Raw genomic sequence first — 25,422 nt, forward strand, 5'->3', positions numbered from 1 at the left:
AAGGGCAACCACATACTACATAGTACATATTGCATCTTTTCTACAGATTACTAAAGAAAAAGACGTTAGAAACTACCAAGAAGAAAAACTTACACTAGACTCCAGCTTCCAATGCTTAAGGCCTTACAAGATCACCATTGTTTACTACATATTCCAATTCTAGTAATGAACAGAATTAGCGTAAAAATGTTTATATGATAATACAAATATTCTCAAATGATAATACGAACATATTTAAAATGTTTATATGATTCAGAACTCCGACATTTAGCATAAAAAATACAATATAAATAAAAAAATGTACATTAATTTACAAATTGATGTTATACCTAGATTTAGCCTATGAATGAAAATACATAAATTCACCCAATAATGTTACCATCAAAGTGTTTTATGATGATGTATGAATTTGCGTCCAAACCAACAAATTAGAGCATTGAGATTTTTCTCAAAGCTTGTGACATAACTATCGTCCTCTTCCCAAAAAAATTATTTTATGACGTCTTCGTGACGGTTGTCCACTCTGTCTATCTCTACTTATTAAGGTATTTAACGTGAAACCATACAAACAAATAACCGATTTAGTATTACTTATCACAGAGTCATTATCTTCTTCCAAAAAATATGTCTGATAGAATATATAACACGACCGCTCGTAAATTTTAGGATTTTTTTTTCCTGGTGTGTAATTAATATCCCAACCTTTTCGAGGGGTGATATTGCACATTATCATACTATGCCTCGTGAAGTTGATAAACTCGAGCATTCAGCGAATATACAACTACAATGCATCATACCAAATAATTAAGCTTTGTAGATTTGAATATAATGATTAATATATTTTTTGGTATCATAATTTGAATTTAGAGTTAGATTTGATGCTTAAACTTCTTTTTATCAAAATCGTTATTGTATTCGATTTCTTTTATATTTAAAAGGTTAAATTCTATGAATAGTATGCTTACTATGCATAAATACCAAATTTAATCCTTATATTTTAATTTAACCAATTTAAATCCATGCCATACATTCTTGTAACGAAAAACAAAATGTGTGATGGAGGAGAGAAAAGGGGTTAAGGAGTGTCAAAATTAGAAAGAGCCGTCACGCAATGGCAACGATATTTATGGGGTCATGTATATCTAAAACTTATTAGGCTTAAACCAGATCATCTTCTGACGCTCATCGGCAACTCTGTAGGGGCCTTTTGGGGGGCCCTGTCCACCACCTCGCACTCTCCCTATTCCGTCGTCAACTTCCAATGTAATAACCAACAATCGTTGTCATTTGTAAATATCCATTATATGATATCGACGTACATTGGTAATCATGCAAAGAAAGCATATATTTGATAATCTCTTATTTGTTTTCTCCCCCATGCATCATGCGTTTCCTTGTTGGTTGTTCTTCATTTTTGTTTTTGGGTTGATGGGCAATTGAAAGGGATCGATATGGACTTTGATACTGTATATTTGAAAAGTTGTCATCATTTGCATGGAGATTGTCGCCTGTTAATATGCATGATATTAGGCTTTTATTATCTTTCAAAATGAAAAATTAAGAGTGAATTTAAAAAGAAGGGTTTGGAGAAGATTGGGAGGAAATGGGGTGTTACAGTTTTTTATTTGGGATTTTGATAATTAAGCTCGATGAAGGTAGTTTGAAACCTTAAGATTCGTTAAAGAGAGACCCAGAAATTCTGCTTTTGCGAATAAAATTTCTGATTCTTTTTATGTTTGCTCCCTCCTTAATCTTGTCGGTAGTCAATATGATTAATGTGCATCCGCTTTTTGAATGCTAAATATAACTTGTTTTGTTGAAATAGAATGCCGAGCAGCAGTCAACACGGTTTCAGAAGAGCTATTGAGGCTCTAAAGGACTCCACAATGGTTGGATTGGCAAGGGTAAACAGTGGTCAGAAGGTAAGTACGGTTCCCGAATCTTTATCGAGCATTATTTTGATTGACATCGTGTTTAAGAAGGTCATATTTATGAACTGCAGGAAGTAGAGATTGCCGTTGTCAAGGCGACCGACCGTAAGGAAGAAGTTCCAAAGGAGAAACATGTCAGGAGTGAGTGAAACTTATATCGGTTATTATTGAGTCTGCATGAAGCCTGCAATTGTCTGCCTTTAACACTATTCTTTTAGACAATAAATATGCTTTCTTATCATCAGGTATCTTGGCTGCTTCTGGGAATCGTTACGATGCCGCTTTTTGCATACACACTCTGTTGAAGCGTCTTTCTAAAACCCGTACTTGGACGGTACTTCCCGATCTCGTAACCAGCCTCGGTTTTTTTGCATTCACCATAGTACAAATCTACACATCAAGCATGCATATGCATTAATCAATATCCCTTGGAATCTGAGAAGATCATGTTGCACTCAGGTTGCATTGAAATCATTGATCATTATACATCGTATACTAAGACATGACCCCTCGTTTCACCAAGAGTTGGTTAATATCGGGAGGGAAAGAGGTCTCCTGTTGAACGTATCCCATCTCAGAACTAATTCGAGTCCAGAAAGTATGTTATTATCTATTAGGTCTACCTTCTTCTTTTTCTGGTCTTTAATGCTATGATTAGAAGTATAAAAACTGACTATTGAGAGGTTTTCTTGGTGTCAAGCTTGGAACTACTCTAGTTGGGTTCAGGAATACGCTTTATATCTCGAAGAGCGTTCGGAATGCTACAATGTATTGAAGTATGATGTTGATAAAGATCAGTCCGTATGCTCTTTGAACTCAATATTTTGATTCTTTTCTCCCTTTAAGCTGCAGCAGTGTTTTGAATAATTTGTGAACTCTCTCACTGTCCTTTCTAAATACTGTTTTTGCCATGTTCTGGATTCGATACATTCCTACAGAGAAACGGAAGGCTCGACACCCCTGATCTGTTAGATCAGCTACCTGTCTTGCAAGAGCTTCTCGGTCGCCTTCTTAATTGCAAGGTATACACCCTTGCAGGCTTTCTTTTTTTTTCTAATCATGTCCCATCGATAAATTCTTCATTTCATCTACACTTTTAGCATTGCTTCTTTCCCTCCTTTACTCACCGTGTCATTTCTGCAGCCAGTGGGGTCAGCATTTTACAGCCACTTGATTCATTATGTTCTATCAATTGTAAGTAACTTAACTAAAAAGAATTCTGGTTCTGTTTATATTCTATATTCTTATAGATTTGCTCTTTTAGATTGCAGGTGAAAGTGTTAAATTGTACATTGCAATTACTGACGGAGTTCTAAATCTGGTTGACAAGGTAAGCTTTAGTTAATGTCATCTGATGGAAACTCATGTTTCTCCACTTACAAAGATGCAACTTTGAAGGCAATGGATTCTGTTTTTTTTCTCACAGTATTTCGAGATGCAGCGCGACCATGCTCTTAGGGCCCTAGAGATTTATAAGAAGGCGGGAGAACAGGTAGAACTCTCAGTGCTGCAAACAGATCTTTCTGTCGGTTTAGTATAGTCTCCATACATTCATAATCTAGACCCCTTATTTTCCTTATAACAAGCAATCATGTATCTTGCTGCAGGCATCACAGTTGTCCGAGTTCTTTGAGATCTGCAGGGGCCTTCACTATGGGCAAGGGCAAAAGTACCTTAAGATTAATCCGGTATTGGACCTTAAAAATGACTTTGCAAGTTTGTAGTTTCTTTGAATTTTCAATGATTTTGTTCAACTTTCCATGACATGTACAATTGCAGCTCCCTGAATCATTTCTGATTGCAATGGAGGAATATGTGAAAGATACCCCTGAAGTTTTGGCACTTCCATATTATACATCAGTATGATGCCTCAACACTTTATTTTTCTTTATAGCTACCTTATCCTGCCCTACTTTGAGGGGGGAAATCATCTTCATGAAGAAAATTACAAATTTGCAGAGTTGCAACTTGAAGTCAGATAGTTGATGCCCCTCGCTACATTCATTACTAGAACATGAATTAGCTACACCATGAATTTCTTTATTTGCAACATTTTTTTTATCAGGTAGAGGCTGAGGAAGGTGCTCCTCCCACAGAAAGCCCTGCTCCAGTACCTGATTTGTTATCAGGTGATAACCAAGATGATGGTGCTCGAGAAACATCTGATGCATCTTCGAATCAAGCCTCGAGTGACACAAGGAAGGCTGTTGCAACTCTTGACATTGGTGATCTTATAGTAAGGAGTTCTCTTCAGCTGATGATACATTTGGTAACAATAAGGTCTTTCTTAATTTCTCATGCTTGTTCTTATCTACCATACTGCAAGAGCTTTGATGAACCAAGTGAGGAAACATCTGAACTGATTGACAATAATCCCCGTGCTCTAGCTATTTTCGAATCTGGTAAACTATTGGTCTTTGCTGAGCTGACTACTGATATGTCAGTTGGAGCGATCAATCGATTACTTATAACATCATCTTTTCCGTTTTAAATTTTAACAGAGAATCCTCCATTTGCCGAAAACGTTGAGAGCTCAGCACCTGCATCTACAGGTTGGGAGCTTGCACTTTGTGGTTCACCAACCTCCAATGGAGCTGCTGTTGCTGATAATCAAATGGTTAGTCTGAGTACTTAAAATAAACTTGTTCAAGATTCATCCAGGAATTTCCACTGGTTTTTGTTCATCTTGGATTGTCACTAACAATATCTTCAAATGCAGACCGGCGGATCGAACGGATTAACACCGCAAAGTTTATTAGCAACGAATCAGCAAATGGCCTTCAACTTCAGTCCAGTGTCGGCAAACCCTTTTGGCATAAATTACAACAGTCAGGATCCCTTTTTTGGAAGCAGTTATATCACACCCCAAACCAATGTACAAATGTCAGCCATGCCTCAACACCCAATATACTTCATGCAACAGCGGCCTCCCATGGCCATGGCTGATTACCATTCATTAAACCCTTCTGTCATGGCTAATTACAACCAGGTTCCCACTTTTAACGGATGCAGTAACACAACACCCTCAATTGATATGACACTGGCCACCATGACTCCGCAACAAACCAAGCCAACACAACAGCCTACATTGGACATGGTTGGGTACAATCCACCCAAACCTTCCGGAAATCCCTTTGATATGTGAAAATGGCAGTCATGGCTTAGCAACAAAATGACATAAAACAACTTTAAACGAACATATGCCAGAATTATAGGGAATTTTAATGCTTGTAAACAACAAACATTAACCTATAGAGATAATAAAGAGTATGCTTTTTGCTTGATGAAGTCTTGCAACTCTCTTTGTAACTATACCGGTGTAATTCATAAGATGAGCTAAAAATGCACTAAAGACGGTTGATATAAACTCGGTGTATGTCATGGACATTTAAGTTCTGTTTTGAATTAAGGATTCAAAGGAGTCCATACCGCACAGAGCCTCAGACCAACAGTTTTTCTTGCAAGTAGGCCAAGCAAATTACATAACACAGAAAAACTAACAATATAATGCCAAAATCTTTATAATGCAAATTATTGAATTCTGAGAAGGTTTATTATATAAATTTATAATAACTAAAATATGGTTCTGACGAGAAAATACCTAAACATGACACAAATACATGAATTCCCAGGCCTACCTTAAAAGCAATACACTATTTTTTCCCCCACAAGCCTGTGTATCTTGGGTCATTCTAGCAGTTGCCTTCCTTTTTTCTTTTCGCTGCATATACCACATGCTGTGCTGGTGGCTAGTGATGATATCAACGCTGGAATGATATAGAATATGAGCCAGTGTTTGGATCTTTGACAGCTTTGAAGTTGTCAACACTCATCCCAAATCGACCCAGAACAGAGTTGCCCAATTCTTTCAGCTTTCCTGTCATGGAATGTACATTTATATATGGTTAGTGATGCATAAACGAAGCACGCCAAAAGTAACAACATAAAATATTGCCCTGTATGCTATCTCCAACAATTCCAAAAAGGATCTAATTTGCTAGATCAACATACATGATCATACCATGGAACATAAAGCATCATGAAGTAGGCAAAAGGCTCAAATAATGATCTTCAAATTGCAAGAAAATGTCAAGTTCTCTTTGGCAAGATAAAAGGCTCAGAAAAAAAAAATATTAGTGACTAGAATCAAATACTAAAAGGATCCCATTTTTAAATTAGGTTTCAAAGCCTACCACCAAATCCAAGATTCAAATATCACTCAACTACCAGTATTCATCAACTACATATTGCACTTTAAGTCTGTCAGATTCAATTAGAGATGATAACAAATAACCAATAAACTAGATATTCGTTACGGTTAACATTTAGTAAGAAGAAAACAAAATAACCAAAATTTGTTTATGAGATGCTTGGAAACAAGAAGTTGATTTAGTATATACTAGATTTATTATATTAGACAACGGACAAATTGAGCTATAGGAAGCGGCTAACGATTACAGAACAACAAAAATCAGATATGCGGGTACCCGATAAGTAATACAGAGGCAAAACAAAAACATAGATTTTAAGCTTACCAATCATCTCCTCTTTCATCTTTTCTCTCTTTTCAGCAGCCAGTGGTTCCAAGCGGCGAATGGTCCTCCTAGCCTGATCATTAGCAGGATCCAATTCTAATATCTTCTTCATATCTGGAATTTGCAAGAAAAATAATTACAAACATGAATAATGCTGAAACAAATTCAATCATTAAAAATAGATTAATGTATGAATTTTCACAAACACTTCTGCATCGAATAAATGTTTCTAAAAGGAACAAACAATCAAATTAGAAGGTGCTCACCAGCAATAGCCTCCTCAAAACGTTCGAGCTTTTCATGAACTTCTCCTCGTCTAACAAGAGCTTTAATATAAGAAGGATTAAGTTCCAAAGCTTTACTACATTCCTTGATTGTTTCCTCATATTTTTACCCTAAAAATAATATGGTTTTTAAACATGTAAAAATAAGAAGAAGCAAGTTCAAAGAAACTGTAATTCAACTTTAAGAAATAACTAATCAATAAATAAATACCAGCTTCATAAAGCAAACTGCGCAATTTGAATGACAAATGGAACGAATTTCGGAGGCCGAAGGCATCTCCGCCGTAACTTGCAAAGCAATCTCGTATTGCAACAATGCCTCCTCGTATTGGCCGTTTCTGAACAATTTATTTCCTTCCATCTTCGCATCATTTGCTTGTGACAAAGCTTTCTAGAAAATAATATTCTTTTCAATAATCAATTAGGCAAAATAAGAAAATATCGAACGAACGAGCGAGCGAGAGAGAGAAAACCGAACCTCTTTTAATTCGTCGTCGTTTAAGGCATCTTGATAAGAATCGGGACCTTTCTGTTGATCGCGCGCGCGGTCGTCTTCTTCGCTGTCGCTGACGTCACGTTCGCTAGCTGTTTCGAATCCATCGGAGGCAGCATCACCTCCAGTGGCATTTGCTGATGCAGCGGCGGTTGCTGGATTACCCGTCGTCGTTTCTGATGGTAATGACGATACTGAAGTCGCTTTCGTGGTTTCTTTTTCTTCTTCTTGTTGATTTTGATGTTCATCAGTGGGGTGAGGCTCAATCAGCACCATTTCTTCAGTTTACGATCGCTGAAACGGAAACAGCCCTTACACTTCCAGCAAACAAATCTGTTGGTTAATTATATATTAAATATGCCGAGATGAACCGCATGGAATTGCTTTAGACAAGTTCAAAATTAAACCTAAAAAAGAGAAAGAAAATCACCTTCCAGAAAAATCTTTTTCGCTGATAATAAACTAAAAAACGAAGAAAATGGATTGGGCTTTGAAACCTGACGAGCCGGTAAAATATTCTAAACTGAGCTCAAGTAAATTGGCCTTAAAGCCTCATTTTATATAAGGTTAAATTGAAAATTTGGTAACTAAACTTTACTTTCTCTCCTATTTCATTTATTGTACTTTAGATCTTTTTAATTTCTTCATTGAACTTAATACATTGAATCTTTTGGTCACTCAACCATTTTCAAAGTGTTATAAATGGAATGTTATATAGATGCAAAACGACATCGTTTTGGTGAAAATTTCACTTTTTTAAACGACACTGTTAATTATTTAACAAAGGAGTGACCAAAACAATCATATGTATTAAGATCAGTGAGAAAATTGAAAACATTTAAAGTTTAGTGAGCAAAATAGGAGAGAGAGTAAAGTTTAATGATGAAATTTGTAATTTACCCTAATTATATAAACTATTTTTTAGTATTATTTTACAAATAGAATTTGATACATATTTTATAGTGTAAACTACATGTTTAGTACCCCAAATATTACTTTTTTTTCAATTTTGGTCACTCAACTATTATTTTTTTTCAAAATAATAGCTAATTTTATGTTTTGATTTCATCACCGTTAGAAAATTAATAGAACTGTTGACGTTGAATTTTTATTTTTTCAATGATGATATGACATTACCATATGATGACACATCAACATCACCATTAGTTTTTCAACAGTGGGTGATCAAAATTAGATCAAATATAATGTTAAGTATGATTTTGAAATAAAAAACAATTAGAGTGATCAAAACATAATAAAAGTGATAATTGAGGTACTAAAAATGTATTTTATCCTTTTTATGTGCTTTGTTAACTGTTCTGTTTCTTAAAATATTATAATTTTGGTATAAAGCTTTGACTAATTACATATTCATTTATTTGAATTTAATACGTATTTGTCAATATATATATATATATATATATATATATATATTAATAAACTAACAAATTCAAAATAGATACGGATACTCTAGATTAATAATAAAAAAATGTGTTTGTTCTATTTTTTGGTATTATTTACGATGAATTTTAATTATTTTTAATAATTAATTTATCATACTTTTAATTTATTTCATATTTTATATAAAAATAGATTTCGAGTATAAAATCATTTGCTTAACAGTTTGATCCTTGCGTAGGTAGGAGCTAGAATAATCATATTCTAGTTTTAAAGAAGAAAGGACCAATAATTCTATATTTTGATTTGATTGATTTTAATTTCAATACTTTTCAAATTTTGAAATTTAGTCAAATTGAAGAACAAATTTAACGATTACTGTTTGAAATTTAAACCAAGACCGAATTTTAAAAATCATGGAAACTATTTTCTCACATGAAATCGCAACAACATCATAATCCGCAGGCTTTAATTAAAGAGGAGAAAGGAACATGATGCCTAGCTATTGTAATGATTATCATATGGATTAAAGAGTGAGCACTACCGACTGGAAAAATAAGCTTATTTTGAGCTGTTCTATGCCAGAACCAGCTGATGGTAAAATAATGGTTTGCAACCATGCAGCCTAAAAATGTGTTACCCGGTTCTTCGAGTGTAGGTTAACGTTTTCTTCTTCTCAAGGCCGTCCGGACCCTGTACAAATTCTTAAAAGGAGCCCCTATTTTCTAGATATATTCAATTTCGGGACAACAATAGTGGCTTTTTTTTTTTACAAACGCCGCAATAGGTCCATCTATAGTAGTATTTTTTCAATAAAAGCCGCAATAAGTCCATCAATAGTGGCGTTTATTGGAAAAACGCCATTATAGATATACTTTTTTGGGGCCCCTATTTTTTGGGGCCTTGCACGGTCGCCCATCTCGCACCGCCCCAGCCACGGCACTGCTTCTTCTTGATGAGATTTCCGAGGCCCAAGCTTTTCCAACATCAGTCTGGAACTTCCCTGTGAATATGTTAATTACCCATATTAGCAGTTCAAATCAAGTTTGTTCATGAATACTGCAAGTTATTTGTTTAAGATAACAGCTAAGCATGTTTAGGTTCAATAATAAAGATAGAAATCTATTGAATCTCCTGGCATTATTAAGTGTGCTAAGGTGAGCTATTCTACTAACAAAACATTTCCCAGTTCCGAGGTCGAAATTTCAAGTGTAAGAGAATTGTTGAACTTTTTGTGCGAGTCGGAAATGGTTTCCACAATAGAAGTTTAGAAACTAGCAGTGTGTAAACAATTCTTTTACCTTTTAAGTGTATGTCCCATACACACTCTTCAGTTCTGAAGCATGATTATTAACCTATAAGCTCTCTTTTTTTCCCAACCTTTTCTAAGCATTGTCTATAAAACCACTAGGTATCAAAGTGCCGTATTCTATTAGCTTTGCCATATTCTTTTTGTGTTTTTTGTGTCTTAAAATTTATTAAAAACAATCATAGAAAACAAAAAATAAAAACCACAGAGAAGCAGATGGAAGCCTAAAATTACACACCAGAAGTTGACTGGAAAAACTCATCCAAATCCACCCCTTGCTCTGCATAATTCCAGACGAAACATTAGTTCCCATGAAACATTATTACAATTCGAGTAATGACCACATAGATTAGTTAGTGATTTAAGTTAAAAGAAGGCGCATGTTTTGAACTATAAATAATTTAAAGGACAATAATTAGTTAATTTTCTAGAACCATTAGACAGATTTCCACAACACATGAAATGCACGAACAAAAATAGTCCATTAAACATATTATGTTGCACTCAAGAGCTAGCCTGCAGTTGCATAAATCAATCAGCCATATAAAGCTAGTGTAATGTATGCCAAAGGGCTTTAAATTTAAGAAGAAACACAAAAAAAACTGAACAAGAAAGGTAATTGGAAATTAATAATTTGCATAATCTGTTAAAATGCTCATATCTATTAAGCAAAACTTGTTGATCAAACATGAATGAGCACATAAATCCCAAGATTTAGGGGCAGACAAAAATATGATGACATAAATCTGCACAATAAACAGCATAGAAGAGGCAGTTGTTTCATCTCAGCAGTATAATCAGATGCGGTGGCACAAGATAACTAAATGCTTTTCAGCATTAGGTTGTACTGCTTGTATTAATTTTATGGGAGAAAATATAAATAATTCATCATTTAGTAGATAAATCAGCAATGATGATTCTAGTGTTCAGATTTCATCAAGACCATTAAAACCAGCTTGTCTCCTATATTGCCTCTATGCTTTCCACACTTGATTTACATAGTTTGGCTCTAATTCTTAGAAAGTTATAGCATATTCTTGAGAAATGGTTAAAACTATTTTATGTTCCAAAAAAACATGTGTAAGGTGAATTACAATCATGATCAGATCATAAATACAGATGCTTAGGGCAAATATGCAAAGTACAAAATAAAGGAAAAAAGAAGAGAACATGAAGCCTTACCATTCTCATATTCTAAGGCTTGAAGTATCATTTCCAACTGCATGTAACAGAACAAGCCAACGTCAGATTACACTGTTTATCAGCCTAAGAAAATTTTGGGGAACTAAAACTACATTTATGGGTAGCCAGTTATAAAAATAGCCGACATCAGTTGAAACGAGATTATATTATAATAATTTGAGGTCTAATGCTAAAATAAAAGGAGAACTAAACTGACTAGAGATTGGTAGTTAAGGATTAAATCATAGGTTGGTAACAAAACCATTCATTTTTTATATCATACTGGCAATAAAGCATGCTATTAAGTATTAAGTCGTTGATTCATCTATCTATTCTAGGGGATAATACAAGTGTAAATAAAAAATATTAGATAGACAAATTCACGATTAATATGTATCTTTTAGAAAAAAGTCCATTTGACATGTTCCGACGTATTGATAAATAATGAAAAAAGATAAATATACAAACGCCACACACATTGTCAAAGTCTTTGACAATTTTGGCCTCGGAGGAAGAATTCTCTTCATACTCCATCCATAACTCTGCTATTTCTTTCGCTGTAATCAAGTAAGCTTATGTTGAATTGTACATCATTATGAGACTCAAGTTCACACACACACCCCTTCCAGCCCTCCTTTTTCATAAACAAGAAATAACAAGAGAGAACAATTAGTTAACCTCTAGACCCTCCACCCAGTAATTTGCACATATGATCTAAGGCTTCACGCTCTCTTCGACTCTTCTCATCCTTAGATATACCATCTGAAGGGGTGATATCACCAACGATGGCTGCTAAAAAAGATAGACAAATACAACTTTATGATTATGGAATGTTAAAACCCACATTTATTAAAAAAATCTAACTTCAACTTATTCAAATTTCAGCTAAAAAGACAATTTATTTATCTGACCTTCAGCGATATCATGAACAATTGCCATTTTAACACACCTAAAAAAAATACTGGAAACATAATTAAAAACATTAGTCAAAGAATTAACTGAAAATTTTCAAATACTCGGGGGGAAGGTAGTAGGACTAACTTGTCACGATCAATTCCGGGAATATCAGAAGCAATTAAAGCCATTAATCCCATTCGATACATATGATCAGCTATCGATTCCGGATTCTGTACATCTCTCCGCACCCAACCCGCACGCTTCGTCGTCTATTCATTTAAATTCATTCAAAAACCAATCATACATTTTTTTATATTATACATAATAAAAACTATATCTAAATTAAAAGAAATTGTGTAGTTATATAAAATACCTTAAGACTGTGACAGAGAGTGAGAAAATCGATGGCGGAGGAAGCCGAGGGGGCAGCAGCCGCATTAGCGGAAGCGGCATCATTGGAAGAAGAGGGAGGTGGAGGATTGATATCGTCACCGTCGGAGACAGAGGAGGAAGACGAGGAAGCCATTCGTAGAAACGTAAAGGCGATGGGTGAGGAATGATTTGAAGCTGAGTTGAGTGGAAGAAGTGAAAGAAGGGAGTAGGAATGCCAGTGAGGAAGCCGAGGCTGTACAAGGAAACACTAGTCGGCTCCCGCTCCACATTCTTTTCTTTTCCGATTTTCCGTTGTGTTTTTATCTTATTTAATTAATTAGTTCTGTTGCGTTTCGGGAAATATCAAATTTTTGGGGGCAAAATGGTCTCTACATATTAAGTCTATTCTGTACGATTAATTTTTGCATATTACACCCGAAAAAAAAATCATTTTTCAAGAATAAAGACTAAAAGTAGCTACACTCCCTAAACGCAGAGTTTCAGCTGTTATTAATGTGGATTAGCATGGGAGAGAAAAGGAGCTTAAAAGGCAAACAGGCCCCAGAGACCAGGGGCCGACGGTGGTTGGGTCGGCCGCCAGGCGCGTAGTGGGTTTATCAAATACTCATTATTCGTTTATTTAGAATGATAGTAAAAATTAGGGTAAAGTATAGTAATGGTCATTAAACTTTTCTAAAGCTTTCATTTAGGTCTCTCAACATTTAGTCCGTTTGTAATATGGTCCCCCAACAGTTACATCAGGGACCATATTACAAACGGACTAAATGTTGAGGGACCATATTGCAAACGGACTAAATGTTGGGTGACCATTACTATACTTTACCCTTTCATTTATATATATTGATTTAATATAAGAATGGGATAGTAGTGTATTAAAATATGAATAAAAATAGCACTCTCACCGAACTAACAATAAAGATTTTCATCAAGCTAAAAATGCAACCTCAGGTCAGATTTCTTTTAATAAATTTTGTTCATATCACATCAAAAATTGCAATATCAATGTCACGACAATTATACATAAAGATGAAGGGACATTTTTAACCACTGGGACCGAAATGTCCTAACAAACTACTGCTTAAATGATGCATTTAAGCAACCTCTCCACTCTTCATATATTAACACTTCGAATCCAAGTCCGAACAGTGGTAGAGGAAAACCTACTATCTACAACCTAATCAAATCAAAGTTCCATTCGAAGGTATATCTGCCAGCAAGTTTAAAGATAAGTCAAAGTGAAGCTCGAAATAAATATATAATATTGGTCAATCATTTCAGAGAGGGAACAAAGTGTAGCTTCCTACCATTGCTGGTTCTTCCTGAATTCTGTGAGGAATGTATATATATGCTCAAAGGCCGTGTATGTCTCATCTCTCACCTGATTCACTAGAACAAAGAGAATTAGTAATTCAGTCGGACATAGAATACAGAATGGATGAACGAAGGCCCAAATGCAATCACCTTAGCTCCAGTGATCACAATCTTCCCTGACACAAAAATGAGTAGCACAATCTTTGGTTGTTTCATTCGGTAGATCAGACTTGGAAAGAGTTCTGGTTCATACTGCATTAAAACAACACCAAAGATGAGTCATAATCCTTGTACCAAACAAAAGGAATCAGAAATTGAATAAGGAAACAAACACAAGTAACTATCTAGAACTCATCCAGACCAGAAACCAAATCTATGTTTTAAAATCTTTGTACCGGAATTTTTAACCTCCATCCCTTCGGCTTAACACCCATAAGGGCCCGCATATGAAACTCAAGGAGCTCACAAAGAAAAGGAAAACTTTGTATGGGCATAATACACACGCAAAGAAGAGCACAGACAACCAGGCAGTCATACCTGGAAAGGAAACATGCATATCCATATTATTATATAACAGGTAAACAAATATCGAATGCCATTTACACTTGAAAATGCACCGTGGGAGTATGCAAGACCTTCAAGTCTGATAGGAAATTTGACATCACATGACCCAACAATGTTCTGAATTTTGAAGTCCTGCCGATCACAGCAAAAACGGTTAAAAATGAGCAGGGTAAAACACCATCAAAGGAAGAGATATTAGTCTGTAGTCTATACATGTAATTTGAGGAGCATCGTTTGCACAAGAGAAAAGGAATTGTCTGAGAACCTTAAACTTAGCAGGAAACCCAAGCTTTTGGATGATTCTGGCATACTGAAAGCACAAAAATAATGTCACTATAGGACTTCATTTTGCATCATTCTATCCTAATGATAAGCATGTGTGTGTGTGTGTAAATATTATATCAAACAGCTAACTTCACATTTAACATAGTTCACAAACACAATAAAAGGCATAAGAATCTCAAAGAAGAATATTTACATTCCTTGCTACCAGTTTAGATTGCTGATCACTTTTAGCACCAGTGCAGACCAGAAGAAGCAAGGGAAATTGTTTTAGTAATTCAATAAGTGAACAATGATAACACGCCTATGTTCAAGCAACTGATGCAAACACTAGTTGTTTACTAAAGGATTTTGATAGTGAAAACAAAAACCAAATGAGTGTATGTTAATTTCCTATGGAAGTACCATTTTTCCAGAGGCAAAAATCAAAGCCGTGGTTTTTGGCTCCCTGATTCTCATAATGACAGTAGCAAAACGTTGCAAACAGAAGGGTTAGCAACCAAATATTAGCAGTGGAAAGAGAAGCTTCACGAATTAACAAAAACAAAACTAGAATTTAACCATCCCATGCATACCTTGGGATTATACTCAACATTTCATGCTTGCAAAGCAATTTGCTTAAGATCCAACTTGCAATCTAAGTTCACAGTTGATACAATGTTCCTTGAAACACAGTAAAACTAGTTCTAAGATTTCCATATATAAACGTGGTCAAACCCAAAACCATATAGGATTCAGAGCACAGTCCAATCGAAGAGAGTTGATAAATGACTTCCCATTTTTTGGTATTTTTCATCAGTTCAATACAGATGCAGACTTTGTTACTGGTTGAATCGTTAAAAACCTTAAAAGCATAGAAAAGATACAAGATCGGATGCAGAATTTCAGTCAATCACTTAATCTGAATTGTTAATAAAGAGATTTTACTGAATGCAACAATTTTCAACTTCAGTTATACGGATAATTGGTTCCACTAAGAACACGACTCAAGCGTAATAAATGGTTAAACTAGAGGAGCTTAATTAAACTGGCAGGCCAGTAGACTAAGCTAGTGTAATCATATTTGATTCAATTTATTTATCATCCATAACAAAACTAATCCAAAGATATCCAAGAAACTATATTTTTTATCATATCAAACACATCAATCGATACATAAAACGATATTACTCCAAGGATATCAAATTAAAGCCTTTCAAATTTTTTAATCTTTAGGCTGGCCATCTGAACTTCCTCAATGTTGTAAGGCAATCTTGGATTCAAGATGCTTATGGAAATCCTATGATGGTACTATTTACAAAACTTAGGAGACTTAAAGATTGTCTGAGAAGATTTAACAAAGAAAACTTTAGCAACATCTCTGATAGAGTCAAATCTAAGCGTATGGAGTTGGAAAATCAGCAATTCCTTACTCTTAGAGGTGAGGAAGACATTCAGAAGGAGCTTGACATTTAGCAACAATTGAACTCTCTTGAAGATGCTGAATCATGTTTTTTTAAACAAAAGGCTAAAGTCCAATGGATTAAAGATGGTGACAAAAATACCAAATTGTTTCATTCCATTGTGGCTTTTAAAAACAAAAGGGATACCATTAGAGCCCTTGTTAATGAAAGAGGAAATAGGCTTGAAACTTTTGATGCCATGGCCAATGAAGTAACTTCTTTCTTTTCTAATCTTCTTGGTACTTCTGATCCTATGGTTAAGGATATTAATTTTTTTTTCCTTAAGGATCTTCTTGATTTCTCCTTGCCTACCGAAGCTGCCTCTGCTCTTGTGAAGGATATTACCAATGATGAAATTCATAATGACATCTTTTGCCAAGGCAATGATAAGGCTCCAGGTCCGGACGGCTTCACTCCATTATTCTTCAAGAAAACTTGGTCTATAGTGGGTGATGATGTAATTGAGGCTGTTAATTATTTCTTCTGCAATTCTCATATTCGTCCGGGTTTTAACTCAACTATTATTTTTCTTGTTCCTAAAGTGCAAAATCCCGCAACTATCAAAGAATTCCGGCCTATCTCCTGTTGTTTTGTTATCTACAAGATTATTTCTAAAATTATGGTCAACAGAATGACTGAGTTTCTCCCTCAGATTATATCATTGAATCAAACTGCTTTTATCCGAGGTCGCAACATCATTGACAATTTCCTCCTCGCTCAGGAGATTGTTAGAGGTTATGGTAGGAAATCCATTTCTCCAAGATGCACTATGAAGATTGACTTACATAAGGCTTTTGGTTCCTTGCACTGGAACTTCATTTCTTCTATCATAACTGCCCTTAATTTTCCTCCAAGATTTATTGCTTGGATTGAAGTATGTTTTTTCCAAGCAAGATACTCAATCTCCTTCAATGGAACTTTGATTGGTTATTTTAAAGGAGCAAGGGGCTTAAGGAAGAGAGACCCTCTTTCCCATATTTGTTTGTTCTTGCTATGAACGTGCTTTCCAAAATGCTAAACCTGGCTGCTTCAAAAGGAATCTTTGTTTTTCACCCAAAATGCAAGAAGATTGGGCTTTCTCACCTCTCTTTTGCTGACGACCTACTGATTTTCTGCAAAGGTAATATTGGTTCGGTTGTTGATGTTTTAAGCGTTATTGATCTATTCTATGAATTTTCAGGACTAAAGCTTAATTCTTCCAAATGCGAGCTTTTTACGGCAGGTATTTCATCAAGGGAATTGGCGGATATTAAGCTTTTTTCTGGATTCAAGTATGGTTCTCTTCCTGTTAGATACCTCGGTATCTCATTAGTTCCTCGCAAGCTCACTATAAAGGACTGTGAACCTCTTCTTGAGAAAATAAAATTACGATTATTCCACTGGTCTTCTCGGAACCTCAGTTACGCTGACAGATTGGAATTAATTCGCTCCATTCTGTTCAATATCAGTAATTTCTAGTGCAAGCAGCTTGTTCTTCCTGCTTAGATTCTAAAAGCAGTCGACCAACTTTGTGCACGATTCTTCTGGAAAGGCGATGACAAGCCTACTGCTGGAGCTCGGGTAAGCTGGGATTGTATGTGCCTCACTAAGTCATAAGGTGGTTTAGGTCTGATTAATACTTCAATTTGGAACAGAGCATGCACTATCAGCCTCATAAGAAAGGTTCTTGTTGGTAAAGGATCATTGTGGGTTGCGTGGCTTCACAATTGCGTGCTTAAAGGGCAGGATTTCTGGCATTTCGAGGCTGGAACAAACATTAGTTGGGGTTTCAAAAGGATTTTAAAATTGCGACCTATTGTTTTTCCGCTTTTTGGTTCTGGTTTCATGAATACTAAAGAAATATGTGAGAACATTCGGATGCAAGTGCAGAAGGTTGTTTGGCAGAGATTAATTTGGTATCCTATGCATATTCCAAAGCATAGCTTGATTGCTTTGAAGGCCATATTGAATAGATTACCTACAAGAGATCATCTGCAAAAAAATGGGAATTTGCACGGATGGACTATGTATCAACTGCAACATTCATCAAGAAACTAGAGATCATATTTTTCTCTAATTGCTCATTGGCTGTTGGTATATGGAAATCTATCCTTAGCATGAATGGGATGAATTATTATCCTTTGATTTGGGATGTAATGGTAACTCGTGCTTGTTCCTCTTGGAAAGGAAAATCCCTCTTGACCACCATTTTGAAGATTTCGTGGAATGCTCTCATCTACTTCTTGTGGCAGGAACGAAACCAGAGATTATTTCAGGGTCGTTTCCGATCTGTTGACGATATTCTTAAGGAAATCGTCGACGTGGTTGATGCTCGTCTTAAGGACAAAGCCATTAATAGACTGATAGAACTAATTTTTTCCTTTGTAAAGCTTAGGGTATAGTCTAACCAATCATTGGTTGTGTAATTAGGCTGTTTTTTGTTTGTTGATTGATTGTAGCAAACTTTGCTATTTTGGGTAATAAAATGCTTATTTATCCCAAAAAAAATTAAAGCTTTTCCACTATTACATTACAAAATCAAAATTCATTGTCATTAAAGTTTTAGAAACCACTTTAGATTCTTTTTAACATATAAAGAAACAAGAAAGTCACACACCATGGCCCCTAAACTCCCAATCTTGGCACAATAGAATCAAAACCCAACTCAAAATTGCCTTACACAAGCCTACTCAAGAAATGCCTATCTACAAACTTCTCATTATTTCAAAGCATATTTTCTATGAGTTAAATGACTACACGTCTCCACAATAAGATATTTTTCACAAGCTCTGGTCAACCAAATAACATCCCATTCACCAAAATCTCAAACACACATATCCCAAAGTTCTTCCAATCGAGAAACTCTGTTCATAAAAGTAAATCTTAAAATTTAGAAATTAGTTATTTCTGGATTTTAATCTTGCTGGTATGAAATCTTACATAATTTTCAAAAAATTCAAATGTCCTGTATTATAATAAATGTTTTGAATATAATTTTTTTTTTTAAAAAAGGAAACATTTTCATTTTTCATCATAGTTATCAAATTATTTATCCAATTTGACATTTTTTAAATGATTAAGTAAAAATTGTTGAACATAATTATATTGTTGATAAAAGCAACTCTTATAGTTTTGAAAATTTGTATTTCATGAGTTTAAGACTATATCTTTCAAATAGTTTTAGATGAAATTTAAATATGATAAGTTGAATATATTATTATTTCAAAAAATAAATTTAACATTATGATTACAATTATCTACTTATATATCACGCGCAATTATTTTTTTGTTTAAAAAAATTATGTAAAAGATTTAACATGTTCATCAAACCTATATAAGAAAGAAATATTAAATATATATTTTCTCCATCAAATAAAATATTCAATAATTTATCAAATTATCGTACTCCACGGTTAAAATTACTTAAACATGTGATATTGTGATATGAGCAGGGCCAGGGGTTCGATCGCCTAGGCCCCAAGCTTGAAGGGGCCATTTTAAAAAATATTGTTAGGTTTAATAATTAAAAAAATATTTTAAACGTATTTTTTTTATTTAAAATACTCAAAAATATGGTAATTCAGTGAGCCCTAATAATTAAAAAATATTTTTAAACATTATTTTTTATTTAAAAACTCGAAAATATGATGATCCAATGAGCTCTATTTTAATGATTGGAAGAAAAACTAAGTGTGGGGTCCCACTTATATTCTTGTCATCACCTCCTGACCTAAGGCCCTTAAAATATCAGGACCGGACCTGGATATGAGACACTAGATTCCTTTGGTAATGTAAAGGATTCGAATTTTGACGTTTGTGAATTTAACAAACTCGATTCAAAGGGCCGCTTCCTCTATGCAAAACTTAATATGGATTAGTCGATCATTAGATCAGATACCAATTATTAATTAAAAAAAATACTTAAACAGTTTAAAGTAAGATAAACTACATGTTTCGTACCTTAACTATCACTTTTGTTCCATTTTGATCTTTAAATTTTTTTGTTTCAAAATTATATCTAACCTTACGTTTTGATTTTATTTTACTCACATACCGTTAAAAATTTAACAATGATGCTAACATGTCACTAACAGAATAATAATTAAAAGACTAAAATAAAATAAAAGCGATACTAAATATGTATTTTATCTTTTAAAATAAGATAGGATGATAACTTTCAATTTTCAAACATTTTTTAAGTTATATTTTAAAATTTGTTTATCTTTTAACTCTCAAGTTTTACTTTTTTTTATCAAGTTAAATCAAATTATAAAAAAGACAACAAAATCAGATCTATTTGATCCGAAGTACCGAACATATATTTTATCTTTTATCAATGTTAAAATTGCCAAAAAAAAAAGAACGTTGAAAAATCAAAATATATATTATAAAATTTAATAAATGATAAAATATTTTAGAAAATATAGATTTAAAGATATATAATTTGATTAAAAAACTTATTAAATTCAATAGTTAAAGATATTATTAGATTTTAAATTGAATTGCTCTTTCAAACATCGGAGAGTATTTAGGTTTTCTTTTCTATTTTTTCCCTAAACTTGGAGCTATTAGATTGGGAGTTGAATTGGTTGGATTACACAATGACATTTGCCCTAATAAATAGCATTTACGCCAAATGTTTGAAAGCTAGCCATAAGGCCCCGTAACTTGCTTCTAGCATATCCATTTGACATACAGACAAGGATTTTAGCAAAATGACATGAGTTAGCATCACATCATGCTTCATCCGCCTATCTGCTTAACCTTATCCCACTGAGTTTCTTCTACATTTTTTATTTAATCATTTTCTAATTATCAATTAGGGATTAATTTAAATTAATTTCTCAAAGAAAATTAATACTCATTTTAATTAATAAAATCACTCGATAAATTTAGATTAATACACTAGTAAATGTTATATACCGGGGTCAATCACTATCGTATGTAAAGATGGTTTTGTTTAGTGGAATCAATTTCCTATAATTAAGGATGTTAACCACCAATGGAACATGCACACATGTTCACTAATCAAACAAGGACCCCACGAGATGTGTCGGTGAGATGTTGACCGGTCGATACACGTCTCCTACGCACATAATTTCAATTTGCTTTTCTTCTTTTGAAAAAAAGAACAACACTCCGTACCCCACTTTTCGCACCATTTTATCTTCTTCCTCATACAAAAGGCAAAGCTTCTTCGGATTCCTCCTGACAAAACCATAATGTATATAGCCAAGGCATAAAGGCCGAGCTGGCTGTCGGCAAGTGATGAACGCATAACAGCTGAGTGCGATATGACGTCGTTTGACTTCTTTACAGCTGGAACCACAGTTTTAGCCTAATACAACGGGTGCCGTATCATTTCTTCTATCTTCTTTTCTAGAAATCGTGGGACGATCCAACATGCTTCAACCGTCTTTCACGAGTAATCAAAGGAAATAATGGACAGAAAATTAAATTTAAATTATAACAAGATATGAAAAGAAACCCAGAAATTGATGCAAATCTTTGAACTTTACTTACAGAAAAAAAAAAGAAAAACAAACAAGAGATGAAGAGGAGGGATAAAGTTTACTTTTTTTTTCACTGATCCCACAAGCAAAGAATTTGATCCGTTTCTTCTTCTAATTTTATACGTATAATTTCCTTCTATTTTCCCATTGCGATTCTATGGTGGGAAAACGAAGAAAATTCTTACATTTTAAAAAAATTAAAAACAGGGGAAACTTGATTTTATTGTAAACTTTTGCGGTTATTATAACCATAATAAGATAAATACCATCTAACAAATTTCTTCAACCCGGTTTGTAAATCGGTTGTGGGTTTGTACCCGAATTGCCGTCGGGCAAGACTGATGTTCGCGTGGGTGAACGGAACGTCGCCGTTTCCAGGCATATCTACGATATTCCTCTTCGCCTTTACCTTCAGATGTCTCTCCAGGATGTTCACCAACTCCGGTACCTTAACTGGCGACGTATTGCCCAGATTGAATATTCTGTACGGAGCGTTCCCCTTTTTCTTCCCGCCGGTCCCGGTACTTTTACCGGATGTATCCAACGAACCCAAACAACCCTTTACGATATCGTCAATGTATGTGAAATCCCGTGCCAAATCGGCCCGATTCTTTCCCCGATATATTGTGATCGGTTTCCCTTGTAAAATATTTCTCGTGAACGAAAAATACGCCATATCGGGCCTTCCCCATGGACCGTACACGGTGAAGAATCTTAATCCGGTAATTGAGAGACCGTAGATGTGATTGTAACTGTGGGTGATTTCTTCGCCTGCTTTTTTCGTGGCGGCGTACAAACTTGCCGGCTGGTCGGTCCTGTCGGCTTCAGAGAAAGGGACCTTGTCGTTCAAACCGTAAACGGAACTGGAAGAGGCCCAGACGATTGCCGGCTGGGGATTAGCCGATTTGCAAACTTCGAGAAGGGAAACGAGACCGGCGATGTTGCTGTGAACGTAAGAGTTGGGATTTTCCATGGCGTACCTGACTCCGGCTTGAGCCGCCAAATGCATCACGTGAGTAAAAGCCACCACGTCGAAGAGCTTAGCCAAAAGCTTGGCGTCGTTCAAATCACCTTCCACAACCAAAACACCATGGCTGTTAAGCAACGATTTCCTGGCTCTCTTCAACGAAGGGTCGTAATAGTTATTGAAGTTGTCAAGCCCAACGACACCGTCTCCGCGTTTTTTAAGGGCGAGCGAAACGTGTGTTCCGACGAAACCAGCCGCTCCGGTGACCAACACCGACATCCCCCCGGAACGATGGATCTGAGCGGAGTTCCGGACTTGTTTTTCCCATTGAATACCACCCCACGAAGCACTGAAATATCGGCCACCGGAATCAACGAAACTCTGGAAACTCAAATACGACACCGTCAATGCGATCAAGAAAAGCGCCCATAGAAACATGGTGCTGGTCGAAGCGAAACAACGATGGAATTGACGGCTCATACCGTGCCCTCTGTCGATCTTAAACTTCCCCGGCGTCGACGGAAACAGCTCCTCCTCCAAGGATGGCATTGTCGTACTATTTTCAAATTCTAAAACTTTATCCTTTCTTTTCAACAAAAGCAAAAATTTATCGAAACGACTCGATTATTAGCACATCAAAAGGATAAGAAAGAAAATGAGATTTTTGTTTTTATTTGTAAATTGATAATTTCTTGGATAGCCAAAAATAAAATAAAAAGAAACAGATGCAGAAAACAAAGGAACGAGAGTTTTAATTTTCCCTGCACCTGCTAATCCAGCCAAGGTGACGAAGGAATTTATATATAGTGGTCACCCACATTGAAACGACAAGTAATACGCGTAAACGCGTTAAAGGACGGCCAGATCATTTTTTTTAAACAACCCTACACTTTTAACTGTTTGCAGTAAAACAACAAATGATAACTAAAATACAATTTAAAGATATTTGTAAAGTTAAATTAATTTTTAATTTAGTTATTTTTTAATAATTTTTTAATAAACTACATATTTAATCACTAAATTGTTTTTACAATTTTATTTTGATCATCTATTTATTTTTTAAAAATTTATTATTAAACTTATGTTTATATTTTATTTTGATATTTCATTATTGAAAAATTAATGATGTAGTGTAATCATAAAATAAAATTACATCTATAGTTTTATTTATTTATAAAAAGAAGTGATCAAAATAAAATGAAAATATAAATTTAATGATAATTAAAAAAACAATTAAATTATTAGAACAAAATCTTAAAAATAGTTGAATCATTAAATATAAAATATATCTTTAAATATTTGTAGTTAATGTGAATACATTTAGTTTTCTGGAGATTGGGACCAGAATGTAATTTACTGCTACGCGGATTTGTTTGGAGAAATATGGTTGATTGACTGTTAATTTGTTTAGTGTCTAGTGTGTCTTTTCTGCATGATTATTGTACGATTTAATTGTATTATATATTTTTAAAATATAATTTTTATTTTAGATTAATCTTTAAATTTTTAAATATTTTAATTTTATTCTTAAATTATGACATTCATTTTAAATTAGTCTTTAAATTTTTTTACATTATAATTTCATCCCTAAACTATAACACTCTTTCTAAATTGGTCCTTAAACATTTTAATATTCCAATTTTATCCCTAAATTCATCCAAATATTTAATTAGTTTCAACCATAGTTCAACTTTTTTTTTGTTTGAAATATACAATAATATAACTTGGCCTAACGAAGTAATGATTTTATTAAAAAGGGATGTGATTAGTATATAAATATAGTTTGGGATGAAATTAGAATGTTCAAAAAGTTTAGGGACCAATTTAAAAAGAAGGTCATAGTTTGGGATGATATAATTAACTCTTATTGTATTAAAGTATTAGCATTAATAATTTTTTTTGTTAAGCTAAAAGTTATTACAATGTAGTATACGTTTTAAATCCACTCAATAATTTAAGAATTAACGTTCAATCATTATTGCAATAATATAAAATAATTTTTTTAAAAAATTTTAAATTTATCAGATTATTATAAAATATTATTGTATGTTATAACATTTTATGATTGAAATAATTATTTTAATATAATTTAATAATTATTTTATATACTACTTTTAAGATATAATTATTGAGGGTAGTTTGGGAATTTGGTGGTCAGAACATGGGGACCTTAATATCAGTTACTATCTTATGCATATGCTGTTTAAATAATTGGGTTAAACTCTCGAGATAACGTTCTCGAATAAATTATTTTACGAGATAATGCTCTCCCAATATTAATTGCTCAAATAGGGTGAAATCTACAGTGTTGGTCGTAGGTCGCCATGTCTTCCCGGCGAGCTATGAGAGAGATTGCATGTGCCATGCACGTTCCAACACGTTGGGCATCCGAGGCCATCCGACCGAGCTATGCGAGGGCAATAGGAATCACGCGAGGAGTAGGAGGGAGTGTATGTCGACCTACAAGATCGTCAGGAGTGCATGGCGACCTACAAGGTCGCCCGGAGGGCATGACGACCTATGCTTGGGGACGTGCATCACTGGCCACGTAGTAGGTCGCCCGGAAGGCATGACGATCTACGTCCAACACTATAGATTTCACCTTATTTGAACAATTAATCTTGGGAGAACATTATCTCGTGAAATAATTTGTTCGAGTATTTTTAATTTATGTGCAAGATGAACTGGTTACCTGGAGAAGCGGTTGTGACTAGAAATGCAGAGAGGCTAGAAAACCGAAAGAAAGACTTAAAATAAAACAGCGGCTAATTAGCAATACCCGGCGTTTCCGGTGGATTCGGCTGTCTGATCTTCAATAGTCGTGTGGGAATTGGGCGGTGCTCCTTACTTTTGTTTTTGTTTTTATTATTATTTTCTGATCTATTTTCGGTTTCCCTTGATTATTCTTTTGTATTCCATTGACTATGCCATTATTTATTTAT

The 25,422-nt window shown here is 34.5% G+C and overlaps 5 protein-coding genes across 5 annotated transcripts; 1 reads left to right on the top strand and 4 right to left on the bottom strand.

The window, feature by feature from the left end:
• The first annotated feature begins 1,182 nt into the window (after positions 1–1,182).
• Positions 1,183–5,219, top strand: LOC120201376 (putative clathrin assembly protein At5g35200). The gene is made up of 16 exons (XM_039201999.1): positions 1,183–1,263; positions 1,826–1,922; positions 2,003–2,072; positions 2,177–2,265; positions 2,391–2,529; positions 2,632–2,732; positions 2,870–2,953; positions 3,075–3,125; positions 3,196–3,261; positions 3,358–3,423; positions 3,539–3,619; positions 3,711–3,791; positions 3,997–4,167; positions 4,258–4,333; positions 4,433–4,548; positions 4,651–5,219. Exons 2-16 carry the CDS (start codon positions 1,827–1,829, stop codon positions 5,074–5,076), a joined length of 1,713 nt encoding a protein of 570 aa, XP_039057930.1. The 5' UTR covers positions 1,183–1,263; position 1,826; the 3' UTR covers positions 5,077–5,219.
• Positions 5,220–5,649: 430 nt separating this feature from the next.
• On the bottom strand, positions 5,650–7,667 carry LOC120201380 (tetratricopeptide repeat protein 1-like). Its single transcript, XM_039202003.1, has 5 exons — positions 7,229–7,667; positions 6,961–7,141; positions 6,733–6,858; positions 6,467–6,580; positions 5,650–5,808 (listed from the first exon to the last, which is right to left on the bottom strand). Exons 1-5 carry the CDS (start codon positions 7,517–7,519, stop codon positions 5,693–5,695), a joined length of 828 nt encoding a protein of 275 aa, XP_039057934.1. The 5' UTR covers positions 7,520–7,667; the 3' UTR covers positions 5,650–5,692.
• Positions 7,668–9,489: 1,822 nt separating this feature from the next.
• LOC120201378 (5'-deoxynucleotidase HDDC2-like) lies at positions 9,490–12,732 on the bottom strand. Its single transcript, XM_039202001.1, has 8 exons — positions 12,403–12,732; positions 12,174–12,298; positions 12,044–12,081; positions 11,811–11,921; positions 11,610–11,689; positions 11,133–11,169; positions 10,189–10,230; positions 9,490–9,644 (listed from the first exon to the last, which is right to left on the bottom strand). The coding sequence occupies exons 1-8, from the start codon at positions 12,553–12,555 to the stop codon at positions 9,505–9,507; spliced, it is 726 nt and encodes a 241-aa protein (XP_039057932.1). The 5' UTR covers positions 12,556–12,732; the 3' UTR covers positions 9,490–9,504.
• Positions 12,733–13,444: 712 nt separating this feature from the next.
• On the bottom strand, positions 13,445–15,008 carry LOC120201379 (TATA-box-binding protein-like). Its single transcript, XM_039202002.1, has 7 exons — positions 14,985–15,008; positions 14,776–14,826; positions 14,563–14,607; positions 14,337–14,429; positions 13,884–13,985; positions 13,727–13,800; positions 13,445–13,629 (listed from the first exon to the last, which is right to left on the bottom strand). Coding segments are annotated over exons 1-7 (369 nt in total). The 5' UTR covers positions 14,988–15,008; the 3' UTR covers positions 13,445–13,628.
• Positions 15,009–21,652: 6,644 nt separating this feature from the next.
• LOC120201377 (UDP-glucuronate 4-epimerase 1) lies at positions 21,653–23,177 on the bottom strand. Its single transcript, XM_039202000.1, has one exon. It carries the CDS (start codon positions 23,027–23,029, stop codon positions 21,734–21,736), a length of 1,296 nt encoding a protein of 431 aa, XP_039057931.1. The 5' UTR covers positions 23,030–23,177; the 3' UTR covers positions 21,653–21,733.
• Positions 23,178–25,422: the final 2,245 nt, after the last annotated feature.

This window comes from Hibiscus syriacus, unplaced genomic scaffold (assembly GCF_006381635.1).
Source record: "Hibiscus syriacus cultivar Baekdansim isolate YM2019G1 unplaced genomic scaffold, ASM638163v2 tig00007179_pilon, whole genome shotgun sequence".
Classification (NCBI taxonomy): Eukaryota; Viridiplantae; Streptophyta; class Magnoliopsida; order Malvales; family Malvaceae; genus Hibiscus; species Hibiscus syriacus.